This window comes from Trachypithecus francoisi, unplaced genomic scaffold (genome assembly GCF_009764315.1).
Source record: "Trachypithecus francoisi isolate TF-2019V2 unplaced genomic scaffold, Tfra_2.0 Lachesis_group6, whole genome shotgun sequence".
NCBI lineage: Eukaryota > Metazoa > Chordata > Mammalia > Primates > Cercopithecidae > Trachypithecus > Trachypithecus francoisi.
The window spans coordinates 94,434,243-94,461,300 of NW_022681471.1; the positions used below are offsets into that span (position 1 = coordinate 94,434,243).

Here is a 27,058-nt window from a genome sequence, read left to right on the forward strand (position 1 = left end):
CCTAGCACTTTGAGAGGCTGAGGCGGAGGACTGCTTGAGCCCAGGAGTTGGAGACCAGCCTAGGCAACAAAGTGAGACTCTGTCTCAAAAATTATTTAAAAAAAGGAAAAAAAATTCCCATAGTGGTTCAGACCTAAATTCATGATTCGTCTTTCTTCAAGAAATCCGGACCATTTAACTTATAATCTGGTCTGTTTTCTAAGAGTTATTTTGAGTATTAATGTGGTGGAAAGATCATGAACTGTTTCTGTCTTGTTCACTGTCCACCCCTCCAGGTCTAGTATTTGTTGAATTAAATTATAGGATAAGCCTAAGTTCTTTAGAAAAATATTGTGATCATGGTTTGAGATTAATCATCTGAACCATATTTTCCAAAAGTTCATGTAGAATTTGGCTAGAAGTATCCTGGCTCCTCTGAATGAAGGACACAAATATCAAATATGAATCAAAATACCTCAGAAAGTAAAATACTGGCTAAAAGGAGTAATCTGGCATTTCTGCCTATAAGTAAAGACACTTAAAAAATGCAACTGTCCTGCATTTGTCAAAGCTAAGGGTCAAATGGGCAATGACTCTTGGTGTCACAAGAACTTGGGGATTTCCGGTGACCTCCTCAGGAGAGGAATAATTCATTTGGCAGAGAAAGACTCTATACCTTGTACTATGTACTCAGAATTTGGGAACTCAGAGAACCTAAGTTAGAAGTAAACTGCTACTAATTAAACCTCATACCATCCAAGCACAACATTTATAGAACAGAGATACCCATTCTCTTGGATAACAGAAAGGGTTGAAGCAGAGAATCTCAGAGTCTGGGGAATTAGGATTCTGCTTCGCCATGTGTCCAGCCAATGAACCAAATAAGTCTACTTATTAATAAAGGAAATGATACGGAAACTGGGCAAATTCAAGTGGATAGCAAAAACTAAGAATCCAAAGGCAGAATTTACTATTGCAAGAGTGGCCATAATCACTTGTGTGAATTAGAAGGAAGAACAGTCACTTCCATTCTGTAACAGTTAACATAAAAGAATAACTCTGATAAACAGATGGGACAGAAACCTTGTATCTGGAACAGAGATGATTTTAAGTACAATACTTGTACAATTTCTAGAATTTTGGAAATTCTTTTAGGAATTTAGCTTCTCCTACATAAACAGCCTAATTTTACCTGCCACCAAAAGGAAGGAACTTAATTCTCAAAACCTAATTAATTCAAAATGAAACATTCTTTATCTGTGAACTCCTTTTCAGGAGTGACAAAAGGAAATGAGGAATTTTTTTTTTTCAGAAAATTTTTTGAGATCATTTCATGCTGCTAATTATTCATGTTTCAAAATACTGAAGCAATTATTAAAGACACTGCCCTGGGAGAAAGCAAAATCACAGATGAAGCTCTTGTTTCAGAACAGACACATACACACCATACCTGGCCGCCATTGGTGACAGAGAATATCCGAGTGGTGCCCCCACACTGCTTCACATACCACAAGAACCAGAGGGCAGATACTTCGTGAGGCTCAGAGGTCACATTGATATTCACAAAAAGAGTAGCAAACCGCCTAGCAGTCCTGTTTACAGAACAAAAGTGGAAGTCAGGTATCAATATGTACAGGAGTCAGAGAATGTCATGTTTTTACAACACTATTTAGTGTGTTCAGAAAGTTTTTCTACTGCAATTGAAAAAAAAAAAAACCTCAAGGATTCAATTTCTGAAGGAATGCATTCTTAACTCTTAGAGAAACTCACATTTTCTCCTGCTTAAGAAATTATGAGTTGAGGTCGGGCGCGGTGGCTCAAGCCTGTAATCCCAGCACTTTGGGAGGCCGAGGCGGGCGGATCACAAGGTCAGGAGATCGAGACCATCCTGGCTAACACGGTGAAACCCCGTCTCTACTAAAAAATACAAAAAACTAGCCGGGCGAGGTGGCGGGCGCCTGTAGTCCCAGCTACTCGGGAGGCTGAGGCAGGAGAATGGCGTGAACCCAGGAGGCGGAGCTTGCAGTGAGCTGAGATCTGGCCAGTGCACTCCAGCTTGGGTGACAGAGCGAGACTCCGTCTCAAAAAAAAAAAAAAAAAAAAAAGAAATTATGAGTTGAAAAGGAGTGGAGGGTCCAGCAAGATGGCCAAATAGAAACAGCTCCGGTTTGCAGCTCCCAGCGAGATTCACACAGAAGGCGGGTGATTTCTGTGTTTCCAACTGAGGTACCTGGTTCATCTCATTGGGACTGGTTGGACAGTGGGTGCAGCCCACCGAGGGCGAGCTGAAGCAGGGCGGGGCGTCACCTCACCCGGGAAGTGCAAGGGGTCGGGGATTTCCCTTTCCTAGCCAAGGGAAGCCATGAGAGATGGTACCAGGAAGAACGGTAGACTCCTGCGCAGATACTGTGCTTTTCCTACAGTCTTCGCAACCGGTAGACCAGGAGATTCCCTCCGGTGCCTGGCTCAGTGGGTCCCACACCACTGAGCCCAGCAAGCTAATATCCATTGGCTTGAAATCCTCACTGCTATTGCAGCAGCCTGAGATCAACCTGGGATGCTCGAGCTTGGTGTGGGGAGGGGCGTCCGCCATTGCTGAGGCTTGAGTAGGCAGTTTTATGCTGACAGTGTAAACAAAGCCACGGGGAAGTCTGAACTGGATGGACCCCACTACAGCTCAGCAAGGTCTACTGCCGCTCTAGATTCCACCTCTGTGGGCAGGGCATCTCTGAACAAGAGGCAGCAGCCCCAGTCAGGGACTTATAGATAAAATCCCCATCTCCCTGGGACAGAGCACCTGGGGGAAGGGGCAGCTGTGGGTGCAGCTTCAGCAGACTTAAATGTCCCTGCCTGACAGCTCTGAAGAGAGCAGTGGTTCTCCTAGCACAGCGTTTGAGCTCTGATAATGGACAGACTGCCTCCTCAAGTGGGTCCCTGACCCCTGTGTAGCCTGACTGGGAGACACCTCCCAGCAGGGGACGACAGACACCTCATACAGGAGAGCTCTGGCTGGCATCTGGTGGGTGCCCCCTTGATCCTTCCAGAGGAAGGATCAGGCAGCAATAGTTGCTGTTCTGCAGCCTCTGCTGGTGAAACCCCGACAAACAGGGTCTGGAATGGACCTCCAGCAAACTCCAACAGACTTGCAGCTGAGGGGCCTGTTAGAAGGAAAACTAACAAGCAGAAAGGAATAGCATCAACATCAACAAAAAGGACATCCATACAGAAACCCCATCAGTAGGTCACCAACATCAAAGACCAAAGGTAGATAAAACCACAAAGGTGGGGAGAAACCAGTGGAGAAAGGATGAAAAATTCCAAAAACCAAAACGCCTTGCAAAGGATCACAACTCCTCACCAGCAAGGGAACAAAACTGGACGGAGAATGAGTTTGACGAATTGACAGAAGTAGGCTTCAGAAGGTGGGTGATAACAAACTCCTCCGAGCTAAAGGAGCAGGTTCTAACCCAATGCAAGGAAGCTAAGAGGCTTGAAAACAGGTTAGACGAATTGCTAACTAGAATAACCAGTGTAGGAAGAACATAAATGACCTGATGGAGCTGAAAAACTCACCACGAGAACTTCATGAAGCAGACACAAGTTTCAATAGCTGAACTGATCAAGCAGAAGAAAGCATATCAGTGATTGAAGATCAACTTAATGAAATAAAGCAAGAAGACAAGATTAGAGAAAAAAGAGTGAAAAGAAACGAACAAAGCCTCCAAGAAATATGGGACTATGTGAAAAGACCGAATCTATGTTTGATTGGTATACCTGAAATTGATGGGGAGAATGGAACCAAGTTGGAAAACACTCTTCAGGATATTATCCAGGAGAACTTCCCTAACCTAGCAAGGCAGGCCAACATTCAAATTCAGGAAATACAGAGAACACCACAAAGATATTCCTCAAAAAGAGCAACCCCAACACATATAATCATCAGATTCATCAAGGTTGAAATGAAGGAAAAAATGTTAAGGGCAGCCAGAGAGAAAGGTCGGGTTACCCATAAAGGGAAGCCCATCAGACTAACAGCAGATCTCTCGGCAGAAACTCTACAAGCCAGAAGAGACTGGGGGCCAATATTCAACATTCTTAAAGAAAAGAATTTTCAACCCGGAATTTCATATCCAGCCAAACTAAGTTTCATGAGTGAAAGAGAAATAAAATCCTTTACAGACAAGCAAATGCTGAGAGATTTTGTTACCACCAGGCCTGCCTTGCCAGAGCTCCTGAAGGAAGCACTAATTATGGAAAGGAACAACCAGTACCAGCCACTGCAAAAACATGCCAAATTGTAAAGACCATTGACACTATAAAGGAACTGCATCAACTAGCGGGCAAAATAACCAGCTAGCATCAAAATGATAGGGTCAGATTCACATATAACAATATCAACCTTAAATGTAAATGGGTTAAATGCCCCAATTGAAAGACACAGACTAGCAAACTGGCTAAAGAGTCAAGACCCATCGGTGTGCTATATTCAGGAGACCCATTTCGCATGCAAAGACACACATAGGTTCAAAATAAAGGGATGGAGGAACATTTACCAACCAGATGGAAAGCAAGAAAAAAAGCAGGGGTTGCAGTCTTAGTCTCTGATAAAACACACTTTAAACTAACAAAGGCCAAAAGAGACAAAGAAGGGCATTACATAATTGTAAAGGGATCAATGCAACAAGAAGAGCTAACTATCCTAAATATACATGCACCCAATACAGGAGCACCCAGGTTCATAAAGAAAGTTCTTAGAGATCTACAAAGAGACTTACACTCCCACACAATAACAGTGGGAGACTTTAATACTCCACTGTCAATAGTAGATCAATAAGACAAAAATTAACAAGGATATTCAGGACTTGAACTCAGCCCTGGACCAAGTGGACCTAACAGACATCTACAGAACTCTCCACCCCAAATCAACAGAGTATACATTCTTCTCAGCACCACATCACACTTATTCTAAAATGACCACATAATTAGAACTCCTCAGCAAATGTAAAAGAACAGAAATCACAACAAACTGTCTCTCAGACCACAGTACAATCAAATTAGAACTCAGGATGAAGAAACTCACTCAAAACTGCACAACTACATGGAAACTGAACAACCTGCTCCTGAATGACTACTGAGAATTAACGAAATGAAGACAGAAATAAAGATGTTCTTTGAAACGAATGAGAATAAAGAAACAATGCACCAGAATCTCTGGGACACATTTAAAGCAGTGTATAGAGGAAAATTTATAGCACTAAATGCCCAAAAGAGAAAGCAGGGAAGATCTAAAACCGACACCCTAATATCACAATTAAAAGAACTAGAGAAGCAAGAGCAAACAAATCCAAAAGCTAGCAGAAGACAAGAAATAACTAAGATCACAGCAGAACTGAAGGAGATAGAGATAAAAAAGAAAACCAAAAAAACCCTTCAAAAAAAATCAATGAATCCAGGAGCTGGTTTTTTGAAAAGATCAACAAAATAGATAGACCACTAGCAAGACTAATAAAGAAGAAAAGAGAGAAGAATCAAATAGATGCAATAAAAAATGATAAAGGGGATATCACCACCAACCCCACAGAAATACAAACTACCAACAGAGAATACTATAAACACCTCTACGCAAATAAACTAGAAAATCTAGAAGAAATGGATAAATTCCTGGACACATACACCCTCCCAAGACTAAACCAGGATGAAGTCGAATCTCTGAATAGACCAGTAACAGGTTCTGAAATTGAGACAGTAATTAATAGCCTACCAACCAAAAAAAGTCCAGGACCAGATGGATTCACAGCTGAATTCTACCAGAGGTACAAAGAGGAGCTGGTACCATTCCTTCTGAAACTATTCCAATCAATAGAAAAAGAGGGGGTCCTCTCTAACTCATTTTATGAAGCCAGCATCATCCTGATACCAAAACCTGGCAGAGACACAACAAAAAAAGAAAATTTCAGGCCAATATCCCTGATGAACATCAATGCGAAAATCCTCAATAAAATACTAGCAAACCAAATCCTGCAGCACATCAAAAAGCATCCACCTAGATCAAGATGGCTTCCTCCCTGGGATGCAAGGCTGGTTCAACATACACAAATCAATAAATGTAATCCATCACATAAACAGAACCAATGACAAAAACCACAAGATTATCTCAATAGATACAGAAAAGGCCTTGGACAAAATTCAACAGCCCTTCATGCTAAAAACTCTGAATAAACTAGGTATTGATGGAACGTATCTCAAAATCATAAGAGCTGTTTATGACAAACCCACAGCCAATATCATACTGAATGAATAAAAACTGGAAGCATTCCCTTTGAAAACTGGCACAAGACAAGGATGCCCTCTCTCACCACTCCTATTCAACATAGTATTGGAAGCTCTGGCCAGGGAAATCACGCAAGAGAAAGAAATAAAGAGTATTCAACTAGGAAAAGAGGAAGTCAAATTGTCTGTTTGCAGATGACATGACTGTATTTTTAGAAAGCCCCATCGTCTTAGCCCAAAATCTCCTTAAGCTGATAAGCAACTTCAGCAAAGTCTCAGGATACAAAATCAATGTGCAAAAATCACAAGCATTCCTATACACCAATAACAGACAGAGAACCAAATCATGAGTGAACTCCCATTCACAATTGCTACAAAGAGAATAAAATACCTAGGAATCCAATTTACAAGGGATGTGAAGGACCTCTTCAAGGTGAACTACAAACCACTGTTCAACGAAATAAAAGAGGACACAAACAAATGGAAGAACATTCCATGCTCATGGATAGGAAGAATTAATATCATGAAAATGGCCATACTGCCCAGAGTAATTCATACATTCAGTGCTATCCCCATCAAGCTACGACCGACTTTCTTCACAGAATTGGAAAAAACTACTTTAAACTTCATATGGAACCAAAAAAAGAGCCCGTATAGCCAAGACAATCCTAAGCAAAAAGAACAAAGCTGGAGGCATCATGTTACCTGACTTCAAACTATACTACAAGGCTACAGTAACCAAAACAGCATGGTACTGGTACCAAAACAAATATATAGACCAATGGAACAGAACAGAGGCCTCAGAAATAACATCACACATCTACAACCATCTGATCTTTGACAAACCTGACAAAACAAGCAACAGGGAAAGGATTCCCTATTTAATAAATAGTGCTGGGAAAACTGGCTAGCCATATGCAGAAAGGTGAAATTGGATCCCTTCCTTACACTTTATACAAAAATTAACTCAAGATGGATTAAAGATTTAAATGTATAACCTAAAACCATAAAAACTGTAGAAGAAAACCTAGGCAATACCATTCAGGACACAGGGATGGACAAAGACTTCATAACTAAAACACCAAAAGCAATGGCAACAAAAGCCAAAACAGACAAATGGGATCTAATTAAATTAAAGAGCTCTGGTACAGCAAAATAAACTATCATCAGAGTTAACTGGCAACCTACAGAATGGGAGAAAATTTTTGTAATCTACCCATCTGACAAAGGGCTAATATCCAGAATCTACAAAGAACCTAAACAAATTTACAAGAAAGAAACAACCCCATCAAAAAATGGGCAAAGGATATGAACAGACACTTCTCAAAAGAAGACATTTATGCAGCCAAAAAAACTTATGAAAAAATGTTCATCACTGGTCCTTACAGAAATGCAAATCAAAACCACAGTGAGATACCATCTCATGCCAGTTAGAATGGCAAACACTAAAAAGTCATGAAACAACAGATGCTGGAGAGGATGTGGAGAAATAGGAATGCTTTTACAATGTTGGTGGGAGTGTCAATTAGTTCAACCATTATGGAAGACAGTGTGGTGATTCCTCAAGGATCTAGAACTAGAAATACCATTTGACTCAGCAATCCCATTACTGGGTATATACCCAAAGAATTATAAATCATTTTACTATAAAGACACATGCATACATATGTTTATTGCAGCACTGTTCACAATAGCAAAGTCTTGGAACCAACCCAAATGCCCATCAATGATAGACTGGATAAAGAAAATGTGGCACATATACACCATGGAATACTATGCAGCCATAAAAAAAGGATGAGTTCCTGTCCTTTGCAGGGACATGGATGAAACTGGAAACCATCATTCTCAGCAAAGTAACACAAGAAGACAAAACCAAACACCACATGTTCTCACTCATAAGTGGAAGTTGAACAATAAGAACACATGGACACAGGGAGGGGAACATCACACACCAGGGCCTGTCAGGGGATTGGGGGCTCGGGGAGGGATAGCATTAGGAGAAATGCCTAATGTAAATAATGAGTTGATGGGTGTAGCAAACTAACATGGCACATGCATACCTATGTAACAAACCTACACGTTGTGCGCATGCACCCCAGAACTTAAAGTATAATTTAAAAAAAAAAGAAATTATGAGTTAGCTCCAAGTATGCTAATCCAGGTTCTCTCTAAGCGTCAATATGCTTGTTTCAACACCCATCCTCTCCTCTCCATCTTCATTGCCACAGCCCTGGTCCAGGCTACCAATATGTCCAGGCTATAGCAGTGGTGGCTCTTACTTGGTCATCCTGCATCCCCTCTGTATCCTCCACACTATAGCCAATGAGGTCTTTTAAAAGTGCCAAACTCAAAAAACCCTCTGCTCAAAACCCTTCAATGACCTTCAATTGAGAAAGGACAAATCTTGAATGTGGCCAATAGATCCTGCACTATCAGCCTCTAGACCAGTCCTCCAAACTCCCCTTATACCACTTGCTCTTGTCATCACTATGGTCCAGCTACACTGTCCACTCAGTTGCTCAAACATGCCATATCCTCACTTCAAGGCCTTCACAAATGCTTGTCCCTGTCCTCTATGCCTAGAAGATTCCATCACTGTACATCATCTACCCGTCGCTGTCTCCCCACTCCCCTGCGAACTTTGAGGCATTTTTGAAAGATACCATTCTCCCCACATCATCCAACCTTTCCTGTCTCCCCACGTACCTGTGGGTCATTTCTGGAAGGTAGCATCCTGCCACACACCATTGACTCTTCCTGTCTAGCTGCTACTCCTCTGGTTCATTTCTGGACAGTACCATTGCCCCCAAAACGTACACCCTTCCCTGCCTCCTCTCAGCAGTTGTGTCTCATTCCTAGAAGACAGTATCTCTGCAAACACATTTTCTATTTTCACATGTCCCCACTGACTCTGAGAGTCATTCCTAGTAGATACCATCTGCCTACACCATCCAATCTTCCTATTGCCACCCTAGTACTATGGGTGATTTGGGGATATCATTGCCTCCCCCCTCCCCCACCCCACAACCAGATTCAACCTTCACTGCCTCTTCCAGAGCCTGTGTCACAACCCCGGAAGATATAATTCCCCCAACAGGAATCTCTCCTATCTCCCCCTTGTACCTGTCGGCCATTAGAGGAAGATATCCCCTCCACACCATCTACTCTTGCTGTCTCCCCTCTAAACCTATGGCTAATTCCTTGAATATACCATGTACCAACACTATCCAATCATAATGTCTTCCCTCAAGCCCTGGTGGTTCATTCCTGGAAGATGTATCTTGCTACAGCATTCTTGTCTTCCTGTCTCCCCCATTCCCAGCTATGTCGTTCCCGAATACCACCCCCCCAGAACATCCATCCTTCCTGTCTCTCCCTACCACTCCCCATGTGGCTCATTCCTGGAAGGTACCATCTCTCTAAACTCCTGTCTCCCCGTATCCCTGTGGGTTGTTTCTGGAAGATACCATCCTTCCACACCATCTGCCCTTCTTGTCTCCCCAGCCACCGCACCTGTGGCTGTCTCCAAAGCTAATCCACCCTGTCTCCCACTTCTCTTGCGGGTCATTCCTGGAAGACATCATCTCCAACACCACCCACCTTTCCTGCCTCCCCCAGTCACCACCTGTGTGGTTCATTCCTGGAAGATACCATATTGCCACACCATCCAACCTTTCTATTTCCCCCTACTCCTGAGTCACATTGGATGATACCACCCCCTCCCTAAGACATCTACCATTCCCTGTCTTCCCACAGTGCCTATGTCACATTCCTGAAAGATACTATACCCCTACACAAAACTATCCACTCTTCCCTGTCAGTCATTCTGTTAGTACCATCCCCCGTCCTGTGTCCCCCCGAAGCACCACCAGTGTGGTTCATTCCTGCAAGATACCATCCTGCCACACAATCCAACCTTCCTGTTTCCCCACTACCCCTGTGGGTCATTTCAGGATGATACCGCCTCCTCCCCAAAACGTCTACCCTTCCCCGTCACCCTATAGTGCCTGTGTCATATTCCTGATACTATCCCCTCTTACATTAGTTACCCTGCCTTGACTCCCTCTGGGATCTCCAGGCCATCCTGGAAGATCCCATTCTCCTACCTCATCCATCATTCCCCCGCTTCCCCAGTTCCGTAGTTCATTCCCGGAAGATACCATCTCCAATGCAACATCCATCCTTCTTCTCTATCCCCTGCCCTGTGGGTCATGCCTGGAAAATATCATTCGGCCATACCCTACCTGTCTCCCATCTACCCCTGTGGTCCATTCCTGGAAGATACAATCCCCCAAAACACCCACCTGCCAGGGCTCATTCCTGGAAGATACCATCCTGCCACACCATCCACCCTTCCATTACCCCGGACCTCTAACCACCCTTGTGGCAGACTGCTGGAAGATACCATCTCTCTAAACCCAATCCACTGCTACCTACTGCCCCTGTGGGTCACTCCAGGAAGATACCATCCACATTCACCTCCTTCCTGTCTCCACCCCACTACTGCAAGTGTGGCTCATTCCTGGAAGATACCATCTTGCAACAGCATCCAACCTTCCTATTTTCCCCTACCCCTTCGGGTCATTTTGAGATGATATAACCACATCTACCCTTCCCTGTTTCCCCACAGTGACTATACCACATTCCTGAAAGATACTATCACAACCCCCCAACACTTTCAACTTGCCTTGTCTCCCCCTTTCCCCTTTGGGTCATCCAGGAGGATGCCATCTCCACATATCTCTTCCTGTGTTTCCCCCAGGTACCACCAGGGTCGCTCATTCCTGAAAGACACCATCTCTCAAAACACAATCCACCCTGTGTCCCTCTGCCCCTTTGGATCATCCCTGGAAGATACCATCGTGGTCATCTTCCACACTTCCTGTCTCCTCCGTCTCCTCTGGGTCGTGGATGGAAGTTATCTCCCCCACCACTCCCAACTCTTTGGGTCACTACAGGAAAAACCATGCCTGCCAACAAGCCAATGTTCTCTCCATCCCCTAGTTCCTGTGGACCATTCCTGGGCAGTACCATCCCACCTCACCATCCACTCTTCATGTTTCCCTACTGCCCTTGTGACTCATTCCTGGAAAATATATCCTGGCACACCATTCATGCTTCCTCTCTCTGCCCTGTCCCTCTGGATCATTCCACAATGCTACCATGCCAGCCAACATCCCCCTGATGGTCTCCCCCACCACCCACAGTGTGGCTCATTCCTGGAAGATACTATCCTGCCACACCATGCAACCACTGTATCTCCCCATACCCCTCTGATCATTTCGGGATGATACCACACCCTCCCTAAAACATCTAGGCTTCCCTGTGTCCCCGAAGAGCCTTTGTCACATTCCTGATATAACCCCCCCAACACTAATCCTCTGGCTCATTCCAGGACGATATCATCCCCCCACACTTCCGCCCTTCCTGTTTTCCCCTGCCACCACCCAGGTGTCTCATTCCTGGAAGACACCATCTCTCTAAACAAAATGTACCCTGTCTCTCCCTGCCTCTTTGAATCATTCTTGGAAGATACCATCCACCCATACCTTCTGCCACCCCCACCACTGTCATTTTGGCTCATTTCTGGACGATACCATCCTGCCAAACCATTTAACCATTCTATTTTCCTGCTATCCTCTTGGTTATTTTGTGATGATATCACCTTCTTCCTAAAACATCTACCCTTCTCTGCCTCCTTGCAGTGCTTGGTTCACACTCTTGAAAGATACTATACCCCTTATATTACCCAGTCTGCCTTGTCACCCCCTTGGCTCTGTGGGTCATCCTGGAAGATACCATCTCCCTACCTCATTCATCAATCCCCCCCTCCCCGAATTCTACAGGTCATTACTGGAACCCACCGTCTCTTCTACTGTATCCATCCTTCCTATCTATCTTCTGCCCTGTGGGTCATTCCTGTAAAATAACATTCTGCCAAACCATCTACCCTATCGGTCTTCCCCTGACCCCAGTGGGTCATTCCTGGAAGATACCATGCCCCCCACAACCCCACCAGTGTGGCTCAATCCTGGAGGATACCATCCTGCCACACCATCATCATTTCCTGTCTCCCCTATCCCTCTAGGTCATTGCTGGAAGATATCTCCATCCACAACGTCTACCCTTCAATTTTCCCCCATGACCCTGTGGGTCATTCCTGGAAGATTTCATTCCACCAAACCATCTACACTGACTGACTTCTCCCACACCTGTGGCTCACTCCCAGAAGACATACCCTGCCACACCAGTCAGGCTTCCTGTCTCTCCCCCATTCCTCTGGATCATTCTTGAATGATATCATCTTGAATGATAACATCCACCTTTCTTGTCTCTTTCCACTACTGCCAGTGGGCTCATTTCTGGAAGATACCATCCTGACACACCATGCAACTGTCCTATTTCCCTACTATCCTCTGTGGTCATTTTGGTATCACTCCCTCACAAAACAACTACCCTTCCCTGTTTCCCCCCAGAGACTAAGTCACATTCCTGAAAGATATAACCCCCTCAACACTATCCACCCTGTCCTGTTTACCCTTACCCTTAAAGGTTATCCTGGAAGATACCATTTCCCCCCACCATCACTCATCTTTCTTACTCTCCCAACCTTGTGGGTCATACCTGGAAAATATCATCCTGTGTCACCTTCCCCACTTGGAGTCTCCCCCCATCCTTCTGTGTCATTGTTGGAATGTATTCCCCACAACATCCACCCTTCTTATCTCCCCCCAACCCTTTGAGTCACTCCAGGAAGATACCATGTCCCCAGTCAGGCCAACATTCCCTGTGTCCCCTTAGCTCATGTGGGTCATTCCTTGAAAATATATCCTGCCACACCATTCATGATTCCTGACTCCCCACTAGCCCCTCTGGCTCATTCCTGCATGGTATCACCCCCAAATATGCACCGTTCCCATCTCCCCCTACCACTACCCTTTTGGCACATTCCTAGGAGATACCATTTGCCTAAACTTATTTACCTGACTTCTGTGGGTCATTTGTGGAAGATACCATCCACATACACCCTTAGTGTCTCCCACCTCCACCACTGTCACCGTGGCTCATTCCTGGAAGATACCATCCTGCCATTCAACTATCCTGTCTCCCCTCTACCGCTCTGGGTTATTTAGGGATAATACCACTCCCTCATCAAAACAGCTACCCTTTCCTGCCTCCCTGCATTGCCTGTGTCATATTCCTGGAAGATACTATCCCCCTTACATTATCCACTCTGTCTTGTCTTTCTTTTGGCCCTGTGGGCCATCCTGGCAGATCCCATCCACCTAGCTCATCCATCATTCCCCTCCTTCCTCAATCTTGTAGTTCATTCCTGGAAGATACCATCTCCTCCCTACCATGCATCCTTTATATCTACCCTCTGCCCTGTGACTCATTCCTAGAAAATACCATTCCATGAAACCATCTACCTACCTGTCTCACCCCTACCTCGGTGGCTCATTCCTGGAAGATACCATCTCCCTACACCATCCACTTTTCCTGTTTACTTAACCCCACACATCCTGAAGACCATTCTTAGAAAATAGCATCCTGCCTCACTATCTTTACTTCCTATCTCCCTCTACCCTTTGGGTGATTACTGGAAGATATCCCCCTCCACAACCTTTACCCTTCAGGTCCCCCCTTGCCCCTGTGGGTCATTCCTGGAAGATACCATCTCTCTATACCACCCATGTTCCCCCACCACCAACCACGTGGCTCATTCCTGGAAGATACCATCCTGCTACACCTTTCTAAACCCTCTGGGTCATTTTGGGATGATACCACCTCCTCCACAAAACATCTACCCTTCTCTGTGTTCCTACAGTGCCTGTGTCACATCCTTGAAAAGTAACATGCCCTCCCCCTACAAACACACTATCCACCCTGTCCTTTCTCCCCCTTGGCCTTGTGGGTCATCCTGGAAGATACTATGCCCACCCTTTCCTTGTTCCCCCCAAACGCCACCAGGGTAGCTCATTCCTGGAAGATTCCATCTCTCTAAACACAATGTACCATGTTTTCTTCTGCCCCTTTGGTTCATTCCTGGAAGATAACACTTCACCAAATCATCTATCCTACTTGTCTCTCCCAACTCTTGAGGGTCATTCCTGGAAATACCATCCTGGTCACCTTCCACACTTCCTGTCTCCTCCCACCTCTTTTGGTCATTGCTGGAAGTTATCTGCAGCCCAATATCCACCCTTCCTGACTCACCCCTGACCCTTTGGGTTACTCCAGGAAGAACTATGCCTGCAAACAAGCCCACCTTCCCTGCATCCCCTAGCTCCTGTGGACCATTCCTGGAAGGTATATCCTGCCACACCAGTCATGTTTCCTCTCCCTGTGCTACGCCTCTGGGTCATTCCTGTACAATCCTATGAGCCATTCTTGGAAGAAACCATGACCCCTCACCATCCACCCTTCCTTTCTCCCCTCAACCACTGCCAGTGTGGCTCATTCCTGGAAGATACCATCCTGCCACACCACCAAAACGTCTTATGTACCCTCTGCCCTATGGACCATTCCTGGAAAATTCCATTTTGCCAAATGATCTACACTACCTATGTTCCCTCAATCCTTGTGGGTCATAACTGGAAGAGATGATCTCCCTCACCCCATCCACCTTTGTATCTACCCCTTGCCCTATGGGTTATTTCTGGAATACATCATCTTGCCTCACCATCTATGTTTCCTGTCTCCCCACCATCCTTCCGGGTCATTGCTGGAAAACTCCCCTTCCCCTGAGACATCCATCCTTCTGTTTTCCCCTTTGACCTTTTGGGTAATTCCTAGAAGATACCATCTCCATCCACACAAAGCAACCTTCCATTTCTCTCCCCAGAGACAGAGAAATAGCTGGAAAATTTCATTCTCCCCCACCCCACCCCACCTCCCCACCACACACACATACACACACACACACACACACACACAATCTAATGTTGCCTGTTTCCCCTTGACCCTGTGGGCCATTCCTAGAAGATACCATACCCCCACAGGGATCCATCCTTGTTCCCTACTCCCTAACACTGTGGGGGCATTCCTGGAAGATGCAACCAGGCCACACCATTCACTCTTCCTATCTCATCCCTGCCTTTGTGGCTCATTTCTGGAAGATATACCCTGGTAATACCATCTATACCTCCTGTCTCCTCATTACACCTCTGGGTTGTTGGAGGATGATATCCCCACAACATCCACCTTTCCTGTCTTCCTTTTGCCCCTTGGGGTCATTCATAAAAGATACCATCCCACCACACCATCAACCCTTTTTGTCTCCCCCACTATCCTGGTGGTCATTCATGGCAAACACCATCCACTATACTTGTCTCCCCTCTGAAACTGTGGATCATACCTGGAAGATACTATCTTCCTATCCCTATCCATCACTCCTTCCTATCTCTCCCTAATCCCTGTGGCTCATTCCCAGAAGATAAAATCCCCCAATGCCATCCACCCTTCCAGTCCCCATCTCCCCTTGTTTCTGTGGGTCATTCCTAAAACACCACCCATCTTGCTCCATTATCCCTTTATCCCTTCTTGCTTTTGTGGGTAGTTTTTGGGAGCTATCATTCCCTCCTCCCACCACCACTGTCCAACCTTCCCTCTCTCCCTTTGACACTGTGTGTCATTCTTAGATCATACCATCTGCCTCACTACTATCAACCCTATGGGTCACTCCTGGAAGGTACCATTTCCACCACACCATCCACCCTTCCTGTCTCTCTCCTGCCCCATGGCTTATTCCTGGCAGATACCATCCCCCCAACTTCATCCACTCTTCCTTTCTCTCTCCTGTCCCTGTGTGTCATTCCTGGAAGATACCATCGCCCTACACTGTTCACCTTTTCTGACTCCCCTCTGCCCCTGCGGCTCATTCTTAGTTGATGTACTAACTCCTTAGTTTCAGGTTAAAGATTGCTTCATCAAAGAATGCTTCCTTTACCCTCAGACCATGTAAGGTTCTCCCTGTTACAGGAACTCTCCTAGCATTATGTAATTGTGTTCAAGGTCAGTCTTGCTTGCTAGAAGAACATAAACTCCATGAGGGTAAGGGCTATTCCTAAGAAGTTCACCCCCATTCCTCAGTGCCTAGTATAGTGCCTTCACATAGTAGGCCCCACATAAACTAATAACACATGGTCTAATTAAAAACATTTTTATTATTACAGACTAGCTTTCCTCTCATTTCCTAGTATTCTACATCTATATGGGATTATCATTTTATTTTAAGTTCCGGGGTACATGTGCAGGTTTATTAGATAGGTAAACGTGTGCCATGGTGGTATGCTGCATCCGTCAACCCATCACCTAGGTATTAAGACCCACATGCACTAGCTATTTATCCTGATGCTCTCCCTCTTCCCACCCCCTGACAGGCTCCAGTGTGTGTTGTTCCCCTCCCCGCATCCATGTCTTCTTAATGTTCAGTTCCCACACTTATGAGTGAGAACATGCGGTGTTTAGTTTTCTGTTCCTGTGTTAGTTTTCTGAGAATGATGGCTTCCAGCTTCATCCATGTCCCTGAAAAGGACATGCTTTCATCCTTTTTTATGGCTGCATAGTATTCCATGGTGTAAATGTATCACATTTTAAAAAAATATCTTTTCAAACTGCTTTTGTAGGCAACCTTTCCAGAATATGAAAACACAATTACTGATTTTATTGCAGATCACACAACGCTTTCATTAAAAGAAATTCTACTTCATTCACCTAAGTTTGTTAATTTTTAGATTCATTTTCTGTTCTAACCTACTTTGAGGTGCCCTCAACATTGCTACTGACTGAAAGATTACTAGGTTTCCTCTTAACTTTTTTTCTGTAAGTTGTTAAGAAAAGCACTGCAGTTCAAGGCAAGATATAAAAGACAAGAAGGGAAGATTAAAAAGTAAATTTTGAATGGTAAAGTCTACTTACTTTGTCCAGCAGATTTTGTCAATGAGCTCTTTCATGGTCATTTTGTCCCATTCAGCAGCATTTGGAGCCTCCCAGGGTGCATCAGCCGGAATCTGTAGAGAAAGGAAGTCCCCACTCAGGTTTGATGGTAACTGCCACCTCTTCTCAGGAAGGGCCTCGTCTCAGGAAGAGACAGGGAGTGGGGTAGAGTTCCTTGGATTCTATGTCCCAATGCCATTGCCAAAACAATAATAATAGTGATAATATTATATACGTCTATGCACAAATTTATATGTAATTATTATAATGATGACAATATCATCATTATTACTGAAAGCTAATACCCATTTTATGTCCCAAATTCAAGTTTGAGAGACTGATATTACAGAGCCTAAGACTAAGTTTAAAAGCTTTGGGGTGGCAAGTCCTTCCTCCTTTACTATCTAAAATGGCATTACAGACAGACAGACAACTATAAAGTAGAGACACTTGGCAAAAATGTCATATAAATGCTCAGTAGCATAGAGTTGAAGGCACATAGGCATTTGTATAAGAGAGTGGGTTGGTATGCTGGTTCCCTGCTATGAGGTCTTGAGTAAATTACATAATCTCTGGGCACTCATTTTTCCTATTTGTCAAGTGGAAACACGCCAACTTGCAGTTTGGGTACATTGGAAATGATATGCATTGGTGTCCGGAGCAATGTTCCCTGCACTATGGAAGGATATTAATGGTTGCCATTGTTATTTCAGTAATGGGTCACGTGCAGACTGAACACACATTTTACCTCCTTCCCCATGTTATCTATTGTCCGCCACAGATTATTGTAATCCAAATACGCAATGGGATTCCATACTGGTGGAAAGGCGCCCCGAAATGGATACGTTTCCCCTAGAACATAAAAGCAAACAGAATCAATCAAAAAGAGTAATACCTTAATTTGAATGGTATTCTAAAACAACAATAAAGCAACCAACCTAAGACTTTCAAAGTAACCAGACCCTCCACTGTGTCAGAAACATTCCCTTTGATGGGACTGAATACATTATACCTGTACAGGCCCCAATTTAATAAAATGTGCAGAATCTCCATGGTGCTGTGTTGGCTGGTTTTAATTTACAGTAAATAATAGCTTTACGTTTATTTCTATTTATTTGGAAATTATACATAAATAAAGGTAGCACATCCTAGTATCTAATGCTGGTGCTACAATATTCTCAACTCCTGAATTCCCATCTAATCTCTTGAGAAAGCTGTTCCCACTGAGACGAGAGCAGGATGATGACGTGGAGGACCGTCTTTAGACCACATATAGGACAAGAATAGCAAAGCGGAATATCTCATACTGTTTTTTAAGGTCTACAAAGGCTTAATAAAGACTGGCTAGACTACACACTATGCCTGATTAAAGAATCAGATTATAAGCAGTGTGGAATATCAGGCACTTGCCACTGTGGGCTGCCAAGCATTCATTCCCCTTTCCTGGTGGTATCCTGGTTTCTTTCTGGGAAATTGCCTCTCTTCTTTTCTATAGCTGTAGGGAGGATGGTCCCAGCTACCAGCTCCCATTACAGAAAATTATAAGTTAGATTTTTTTTTTTAAATCTCTACACCCCTATCCCCAACTCCTGGTATAGCCTGGCTGTGAGCCTGTTATCTGAGTTTGGCCAGTCACACTCTCAGAGGACTCTGGCCATGGAGTGGGTCACCCATGTAGAGAAGAGAGTAGACTGTGGGTTTTCTTTCCCCATGGCCAAGTGCTGAGCAGATGCTTCCTGCTACAAAGACCATGGCTATGGTTCCTGCCCCTAACTTGCCAGAGCTCTCACGCTCTTTGCTCATTCTCAAGTGTGGTCCTCCAGCCTCACATCAGTTCTGTAGGTCTTCTCCTTTCCTTTCAGTACATTCCCTCTTGTTAGCCTGAATTGGTTTCTATTGCTTGGTACCAAGACCTCTAACATGAAGATGGCTCATTCATCATTAGAAACTATTAACTTCATTTCATTGTGTAACAGCCAAAGTGCTAAGAAAAGCAAGGGTGAGGTGAGTCCCTAGGAAATAGACCAGAAATAGGTAGTTTATAAGGCCTTATTTGCTCATTTAATTTCTTTTACTTTAAAAATAAATGTCTTGTAAATGTTCATAAGGCCACATCTTTTCTACCAGTATAATTTGCACGATAATTTGATTTTTTAATTAAATAATTTACTTGTAGAAAGTCTACTGCATGCACTGCAGAATACTGAGAGCTGTATTGGATTTTTTAAAAGGCTAAAACAAAACTCCTGACCATCAGGGCAAGGACACAAAACATCACAAGCACGTGTATGCACACCTCCTGAGTAAGAATATATGGCGGCCATTAAACTGACAGAGAAGTACTTTTCCCTTCCACATAGCAAATTCAAATAACCTTGGCAGAATATGTGATCTCGTTTCTTATCTGAAAATGTTACGTTGTAACACTGCAATACAACTTTTTGAGACTCCAAATCCTTTATCATCATCACCACCATCATCACTAACATTTATTGAGATCCTTCTCCATGCCTGACACTGGCTAAAGCCCTTTATATGCATTATCTCACGCAATGCTCACTCTAATCCTGTGAAGGCAAGCACTATTGATATTTCCATTTTATAAATAAGGAAACTAAAGCCCAGCAGCAGTAGCTAGTACCTCATAGAAGGGAAATTTCCTGCTCCCAAAGCCTTTGCTCATAAAACATACTTTCCTGCCTCCTGTACAGTTGATGGAATGTGGAGATAGGTTTGTTCTAAAGGCATTTTTAAACTTCCTGACTTTCTCTTTCCCAAAAGAAAGAGAACTTTGAAATGTGAAACTTAGAAATCTTCCACGTGTACCTTTTCTGTTTCTAAGGAGTAAAAATGGAGACTCAAGATGCTTCAGGGGTGGAAGACGACCACTGAGGGAACATAAACAACTTTGGAAAATGCTAATACATACCCTGAGAGAAATGGGCAAAGGTATTTTACATAGAAAACAAAAATAGCTATGGAGAAGAGAGGGACTGAGGTTAAGTAATAGCTCAGGGGCAGCCTCAGAGCAGCTGGTCCTTGTTATAATTCCTCCCTTAACTGAAATCTGGAAAAATTACACTTTCCTCTGTAAAATGCATGTGTAGTCAAGGAATAGTCTAATGCAAAACTGATCTTTGCTTTGGAAAAAAAATTTTATTAAAAAACATAAATATTGCCCGGGAGGCTGCGGCAGGAGAATTGCTTAAACCCAGGAGGCGGAGGTTGCAGTGAGCCGAGATTGCACCACTGCACTCCAGCCTGGGCGACAGAGCAAGACTCTGTCTTAAAAACAAATAAATAAATAAATAAATAAATAAATATTCTCAATAGTCTGGGAACATAAAGAAAAGTAGTATAAATATAACTCAACAAAATGTGTCCCACATTCCTAATGAAGTTCTTCACAGAAAGATGCCAACTTGAGTATGATTTCACACAAGGTCCAAAGACCCCTTGATCTGAGCCTTGATAAACAGAGGTGGCAGGAGAAGAAAAGAGTTCAAGGAAAGAGGAAAATCTGGCCTGGCAATCATTTTAGAAATGGGAACCACGGAATATTTTAAAAGAAGAGGCGGTGGCTCACACCTGTAATCCCAGCACTTTGAGAGACCGAGACAGGCAGATCACCTGAGGTCAGGAGTTCGAGACCAGCCTGACCAACATGGCAAAACCCTGTCTCTACTTAAAAAAAAATACGAAAATTAGCCAGGCGTGGTGACGGGTGCCTGTAATCCCAACTACATGGGAGGCTGGGGCAGGAGAATCACTTGAACCCGGGAGGCAGAGGTTGCAGTGAGCCGAGATCATGCCACTGCACTCTAGCCTGAGTGACAGAGCACGACTCCATCTCAAACAAACAAACAAACAAAAAAGCTCATCTCTACAAAAAATACAAAAAGAAAAAAGAAAATCAGCCGGGCGTGGTGGTGGACACTTGTAATCTCAGTTACTCGGGAGGCTGAGGCAGGAGAATTGCTTGAACCCTGGAGGCAGAGGCTGCAGTGAGCTGATATCGTGCCACTGCACTCCAGCCTAGGTGACAGTGCGAGACTCTGTCTCAAAAAAAGAAAAAGCAAAAAACAAAAAAACAAGAAGACCATAAAGGCCATAACATAAACTCCTTTGCTGTTGATAAAGGATTTCATCAATTAGTTTCACCCCTATCAGTTTCTGGCTTCTCTGTTCTCATTTCACAGAAAACCCAAACCTGCTAAAAATAAATGCACGTATGTGGGGAAACACTTTCGCATGTGCGAATCTCTAAAGTAGTGCAGTAGGGGTGCCTGGAAGATGTCTCTTGGCTGAGTGAGAACTGCCTGACAGTGTGGACCCTCTCAGTCTCCAAAATGTGATTCTATAGTTTTCTCACGAAGGTGTCAGCAGTTTCTCAATATTAAGCCACTTCTCAGTAAGGAATGCCTTTACGACCTAAGAGGGTGAAGCAGGGGCTCTGGGAATACTTCCAAATGATTACTGCTCTTTAAAAATAAAAGGAAAAAGCCGGGCGCGGTGGCTCAAGCCTGTAATCCCAGCACTTTGGGAGGCTGAGACGGGCGGATCACGAGGTCAGGAGATCGAGACCATCCTGGCTAACACGGTGAAACCCCGTCTCTACTAAAAATACAAAAAAACTAGCCGGGTGAGGTGGCGGGCGCCTGTAGTCCCAGCTACTCCGAAGGCTGAGGCAGGAGAATGGTGTAAACCCGGGAGGCGGAGCTTGCAGTGAGCTGAGATCAGGCCACTGCACTCCAGCCCGGGCGACAGAGCAGGACTCCGTCTCAAAAAAAAAAAAAAAAAAACAAAAACAAAACAAAAAACAAAAAAAAAATAAAAAATAAAAGGAAAAAAAATCTAGTGTAATAGTCAAGTTCATTTTGTACCTACACTCTGAAAGCTTACTAGTTTTCCAAAGTGGCCATTAATCTCTAAAGGGCAGTGTCTTTGATACAGCAGAAACTGTTTATGTCAAGCAGAACGCAATGTCCCTGGAACCGTGCCCCCAAACACTTAAGTCCCTTTGAGAAACTACATCTTCAATCTACTAATGTTCATAATAACAGAAGACAATTGCCAGGAGATAGCAGTTTATGGCTCCCACATAATTCTTTATTGTTGGTTCTATAAGATAAGTTAAGTTTATAGTAAGCAAAATAGCATTTCCTGATTGGCACATTAGAGAGTTTCATCTCTCTGTACTTTTATATTTGAGTTAAGCAACAGGAAGTGAGCGTTATTAGAGTATCATAGGTCACTGGGGAAGCTGCCAAATAGTCTTCTTTAATCATCTTCAAGATAAAGAGTTATCTTCCAGATTAATTTAGAAATATGCCTGTCCAGCTTATATGAATACCTTGAGACCCTTCTAGTCCCATGTTTGGTGACAAAGCCTGTAAGATGAATCTTTTGATTTATTTTCTATAGTTTATAACAATGCTTTACATTTTAAAATCTCTAAGAAGAGATCCATTAAATAGGATGGCAGTTTTGTGTTGTATTAATAGTTAACAAAAGCATTATCTTCCTCTTTCCAAATGCAGGTATCCAAGCTCTCTTCAAACATACTACAAAAAGCCTTCATAACCTACATGGAGACATCTATCCTTTTCATTTGTCATCCTCTTTGCATTCTTTTCACAGTCTCACTCAAATGATGCCCCCATTGCCTTCACATCCTTCTGTTTTCTAAAATCTGACTTGTATCCTCAAAAGTCCATGGGTGCCCTTTTCTCTAGGGTCACCAATGAGCTCCTTTTAGCCAGATATGAAGGGATGTATCCATCCCATTAGCACTTGGCTGAATTTGATACCACCCCATCAGATAGTGCTAGTTGTCCCAAGTCTCAGCCTAGTACCCCAAGACCCCTCCTCTATGATCCACTGAATCCCCCAGAGTCTGATCCTTAGCCTTTTCCTTTCCTTCTGCCCACCCCTTTCCCATTTCCCTGGGGAACTTATCCATCCTCACATTTGTTATTATATTTGCACAGTCTTATGGTTTACATTTTTCATGCTCTGCTCCATGTTTACGAATACCAAATTATCTATAACCTCTCACATCATTTCAAGGGCTGGCAGCACATTCCTATGTGTTTGTTTATGACCTGATATTTCATATTCTCAGCCTCTGTCTCAAGACTTGTACAGCTACCAATGCAATGGGCGCCTGAGTTGTGCAGTCCCATCTCTGGAAAAAGAGAACCATTAAACTCAGATATAAATATCATCAACAATGACGGGTTTTATTTAATTTTTTAGACAGGATCTTTCTCTGTCACCCAGGCTGGAGTGTAGTGTTGTGATCACAGCTCACTGCAGCCTCAAATTCTCAGATTTAAGTGATCTTCCAGCCTCAGCCTCCCAAATAACCTGGGACTATAGGTGTGTGCCACTATGCATGGCTAATTTTTGTATTTTTATTTATTTGTTTTTTCTTGTAGAGATGGGGCCTCACTTTATTGCTCAGGCTGGTCTTGCACTCCTGGGCTCAAGTGATCCTATTGTCTTGGCCTCCCAAAGTGCTGGGATTATAGGCATGAGCCACTGTGCCTAGCCCCAACAGTGAAGGGTTTTAAAAGAAATTTATGTCGTCTTTTCCAAGGGATTCTAGTTATATACAGAAATTACAAACAAAACAGTTAAGATAGAAACAATAATGAGTGCTTCTGGCAGCTTTTTTGTAATTAAAGATAATGACAGAATTTTTTTAAAAAATAGTTTTCCTCTTTCACAGATGCCATTAACTCAGGAGAAACGGGAAGTGTGAAAAAAGATGAAAATATCACACTGTGAGGACAAAAGGCTATTTAACAGCTTTATTAACATATCATTCACATATCCTATAATTCATCCATTTATAGTGTACGATTCAATGGTCTTTGGTATATTCACAGAGCATGCAACCATCACCACATCTCATTTTAGAACATTTTCTTTACCCCAGGAAGAAGCCCTTAATTATTAGTAGTCACTCTTCTTTCTCTCACATTGCATTTTGAAGAACTGCCAACCTATTTTCCAAAGTGGCTGCACCATTTTACACTTCTAGCAGCAATGGATGAGGGTTCCAATGTCGCCCCATCCTGCACAACTCCTACTAACATCTGCCTTTTTTATTACAGCCATCCTGTTGGGTGTGAAGTGATATCTCATTGTGGTTTTGACTTGCATTCCCTAATATCTCTTCAGATGCTTATTGATCATCTGCATATCTTTTTTTGGCAAAGTATCTATTCAAGTCCTTTGTCCATTTTTGAATTGGGTTGTCTTTTTATTATTGAGTTGTTAGAGTTCTTTATATATTCTGAATACAAGTTCTTTTATCAGATATATGATTTGAAAATATTTTCTCCCATTTTATGGATTGTCTTTTCAGTTTCTTGATGGTATGCAAATGACAACACTTCAAAACCTTTTTTTGATGAAGACCAGTTTATCTATTTTTTCTTCTGTTGCTTGTGCTTTCAGTATCATCAAATAAATCACTGCCTAACTCACAGAGATTTATTATTTTTTCTTCTAGGAGTTTTACAGTTTTAGCTCTTGTAGTTAGGTCTAAAATGAGTTAATGTTTGTGTATAGTGTGAGAAGAGGTCCAACTTCATTATTTTGCATGTGGATATCCAGTTGTTCCAATACCATTTGTTGAAATAACTTACTTTACTTTTTGCACTGAGTTGCCTTGCTACCCTTGACAAAAATCAGTTGGCCATAAATGTAAGGGTTTATTTCTGAAATCACAGTTCTACTCCATTTACCAATATGTTTATCCTTATACAAGTACACATTGTTTTTATACAAGTATGCATTGTTTTAGCACACTAGCTTCATAGTAATTTTGAAATCAGGAGGTGTGGGTCCTTCAAATTTGTTCTTCTCTTTTAAAACTGCTTTGGCTATTATGGGTCTCTTGCATTTACATATACATTTTAGGATCAGTCTCCCAATTTCTGCAAAAACAGTCAGCTAGGATTTTGAAAGAGATTGTGTTAAAAACATAGTTCAATTTGGGAAATATTGTCACCCTAACAATATTAAGCCCATGAACACAGGATGCCTCCATTTATTTACATCTTTAATTTATTTCAATGATATTTTGTAGTTTTAGGTATGTAAGTCTTACATTTCTTTGGTTAAATTTATTCCTAAGTATTTTATTGTTTTTTGATGCTATTTTAAGTTAAGTTATTTTCTGAAGTTTTTTCTTAATTTCATTTCAGACTGTTCATTGCTACTGTATAGAAATAAAATTTATTTTGAATATTGATCTTGTATCCTGCAACCTTGATGAACTTGTTTAACAGTTTTATGAGTTGTTTTAGTGAGTATCAGGATTTTCTATATACAAGATCATGTCATCTGCAAATACAATTTTTCTTCTCTTTTTTTTTTTTTTTTTTTTTGGATTCCTTGCCTAAGTGCCCTGGCTAAAATCTCTAGTACAATGTTAAATACAAGTGGCCAGAGTAATATCTTGTCTTGCTCCTGATTTGAGAAGGAAAGCTTTCAATCTTTTACCATTGAGTATTATGGTAGCTGTGGGTTTTTTGTAGATGCCCTTTATTAGGTTGAGGAAGTTCTCCTCTATTCTTAGTTTTTCTAGTGGTTTTATCACAAAAGGGCGTTAAATTTTGTCAAATGTTTCTGCTCTGTCTGTTGAGATGATCACGTGCTATTGGTCCTTCATCCTATTAATATGGTGGTGCATTACATTATTGGACTTTTTGTATGTTAAACTAACCTTGCATTCCTGGAATAAATCCTACTTAGTCATGGTGTATAACCTTTTAATATATTGCTAGATTCAGTTGCTAGTATTTTCTTGAAGATTTTTGCATCTCTATATAGGGGGATATTGGTTTGTAGTTTTCTTGTGATGTCTTGGTTTTGTTATTCAGGATAATACTGACCTCACAGGATGAATTGAGAAATCTTTCCTCCTCCTGTATTTTTTCAGAAGAATTTATAAAGAATTGGTATTAATTCTTCTTTAAACTTTTGGTAAAATTTACCAGTAAAGCCATTTGTGTATGGGTTTGTTTCTGTGGGATATTTTAAATTACTAATTCAATCTCTTTTCTTATTATAGGTCTATTCAATTTTCTATTTATTCCTGAGTAGTTTTGATAATTTGTGAACCTAAATCTCTAAAAACACCTCCTGTGTTAGCATCTCTTACTCTGATCTTTACAGGTGTTATATGAAAATAGTTTCCATGGTCGTAAGTCTGGGAAATCCCGGTCTGTGTTCAATAGTCTTTTTTATTGCCAGGCTTCCTAAGACTCCTAATTTGTTAACGGGCACCTTGACTATCAAAGACAGGGATAGAATACGGAGCACTTCCAAAATTTATCTGACCACCAAATGCCCTGTTTTTGCAAAGTATTTTTAAGATTAATGTTGCTTAGAAAAAACTTGAGAAATATTCCCCTAGGCATACTTCACATTCTGGCTTGCACTGGCAGAAGCATGACATAACACAGGAAAATATGCAATGAAAGAGAAGCTGTGATAACCAGAATATTTATTTTCCAAATGTTACACGTGGGAATACAATTTCATTTGTATCCCTTCTGGACAAAAGGGCACATTCCACAACACTGAATCAAATAGGAGAAAGGAAGGAAACTGCTTGTACATCTAGCTAAAATTGCAAGTGCATCATGGGCTTCACGCAGAGTTTCTGCCCTCAGCCCGTCCTCCTCCTAACAAGACAGTGCAGTGAGAAAGTATATCAGAGCAGGTAGAGAGGGCCAAGGGCAAAGCAGAGCTTCTTGTCAGCTAAGCTGTTAAGTGAGTGCATTCACCTTGTGTATCACAGTGTCTGGGAGGATGTGGCCCTGCCCCCTACTACTGGATGAAGTTACTTCAG

The 27,058-nt window shown here is 42.6% G+C and overlaps 1 protein-coding gene across 2 annotated transcripts in view; it reads right to left on the bottom strand.

The window, feature by feature from the left end:
• MAOA (monoamine oxidase A) overlaps positions 1 to 27,058 on the bottom strand; it is a 93,324-nt gene that overhangs the window by 23,571 nt on the left and 42,695 nt on the right. For both annotated transcript variants that reach the window (XR_004434727.1, XM_033200958.1), the window contains 3 exons: positions 17,936 to 18,039; positions 17,170 to 17,261; positions 1,430 to 1,571 (listed from right to left, as the gene is read on the bottom strand). Coding sequence is in view for 1 of the 2 variants with exons in the window: in XM_033200958.1 (XP_033056849.1) it covers positions 1,430 to 1,571; positions 17,170 to 17,261; positions 17,936 to 17,947 (246 nt within the window). In the remaining variant the exon portion in view is untranslated. Of the gene's footprint in view, positions 1 to 1,429; positions 1,572 to 17,169; positions 17,262 to 17,935; positions 18,040 to 27,058 lie in introns of those variants that run through there.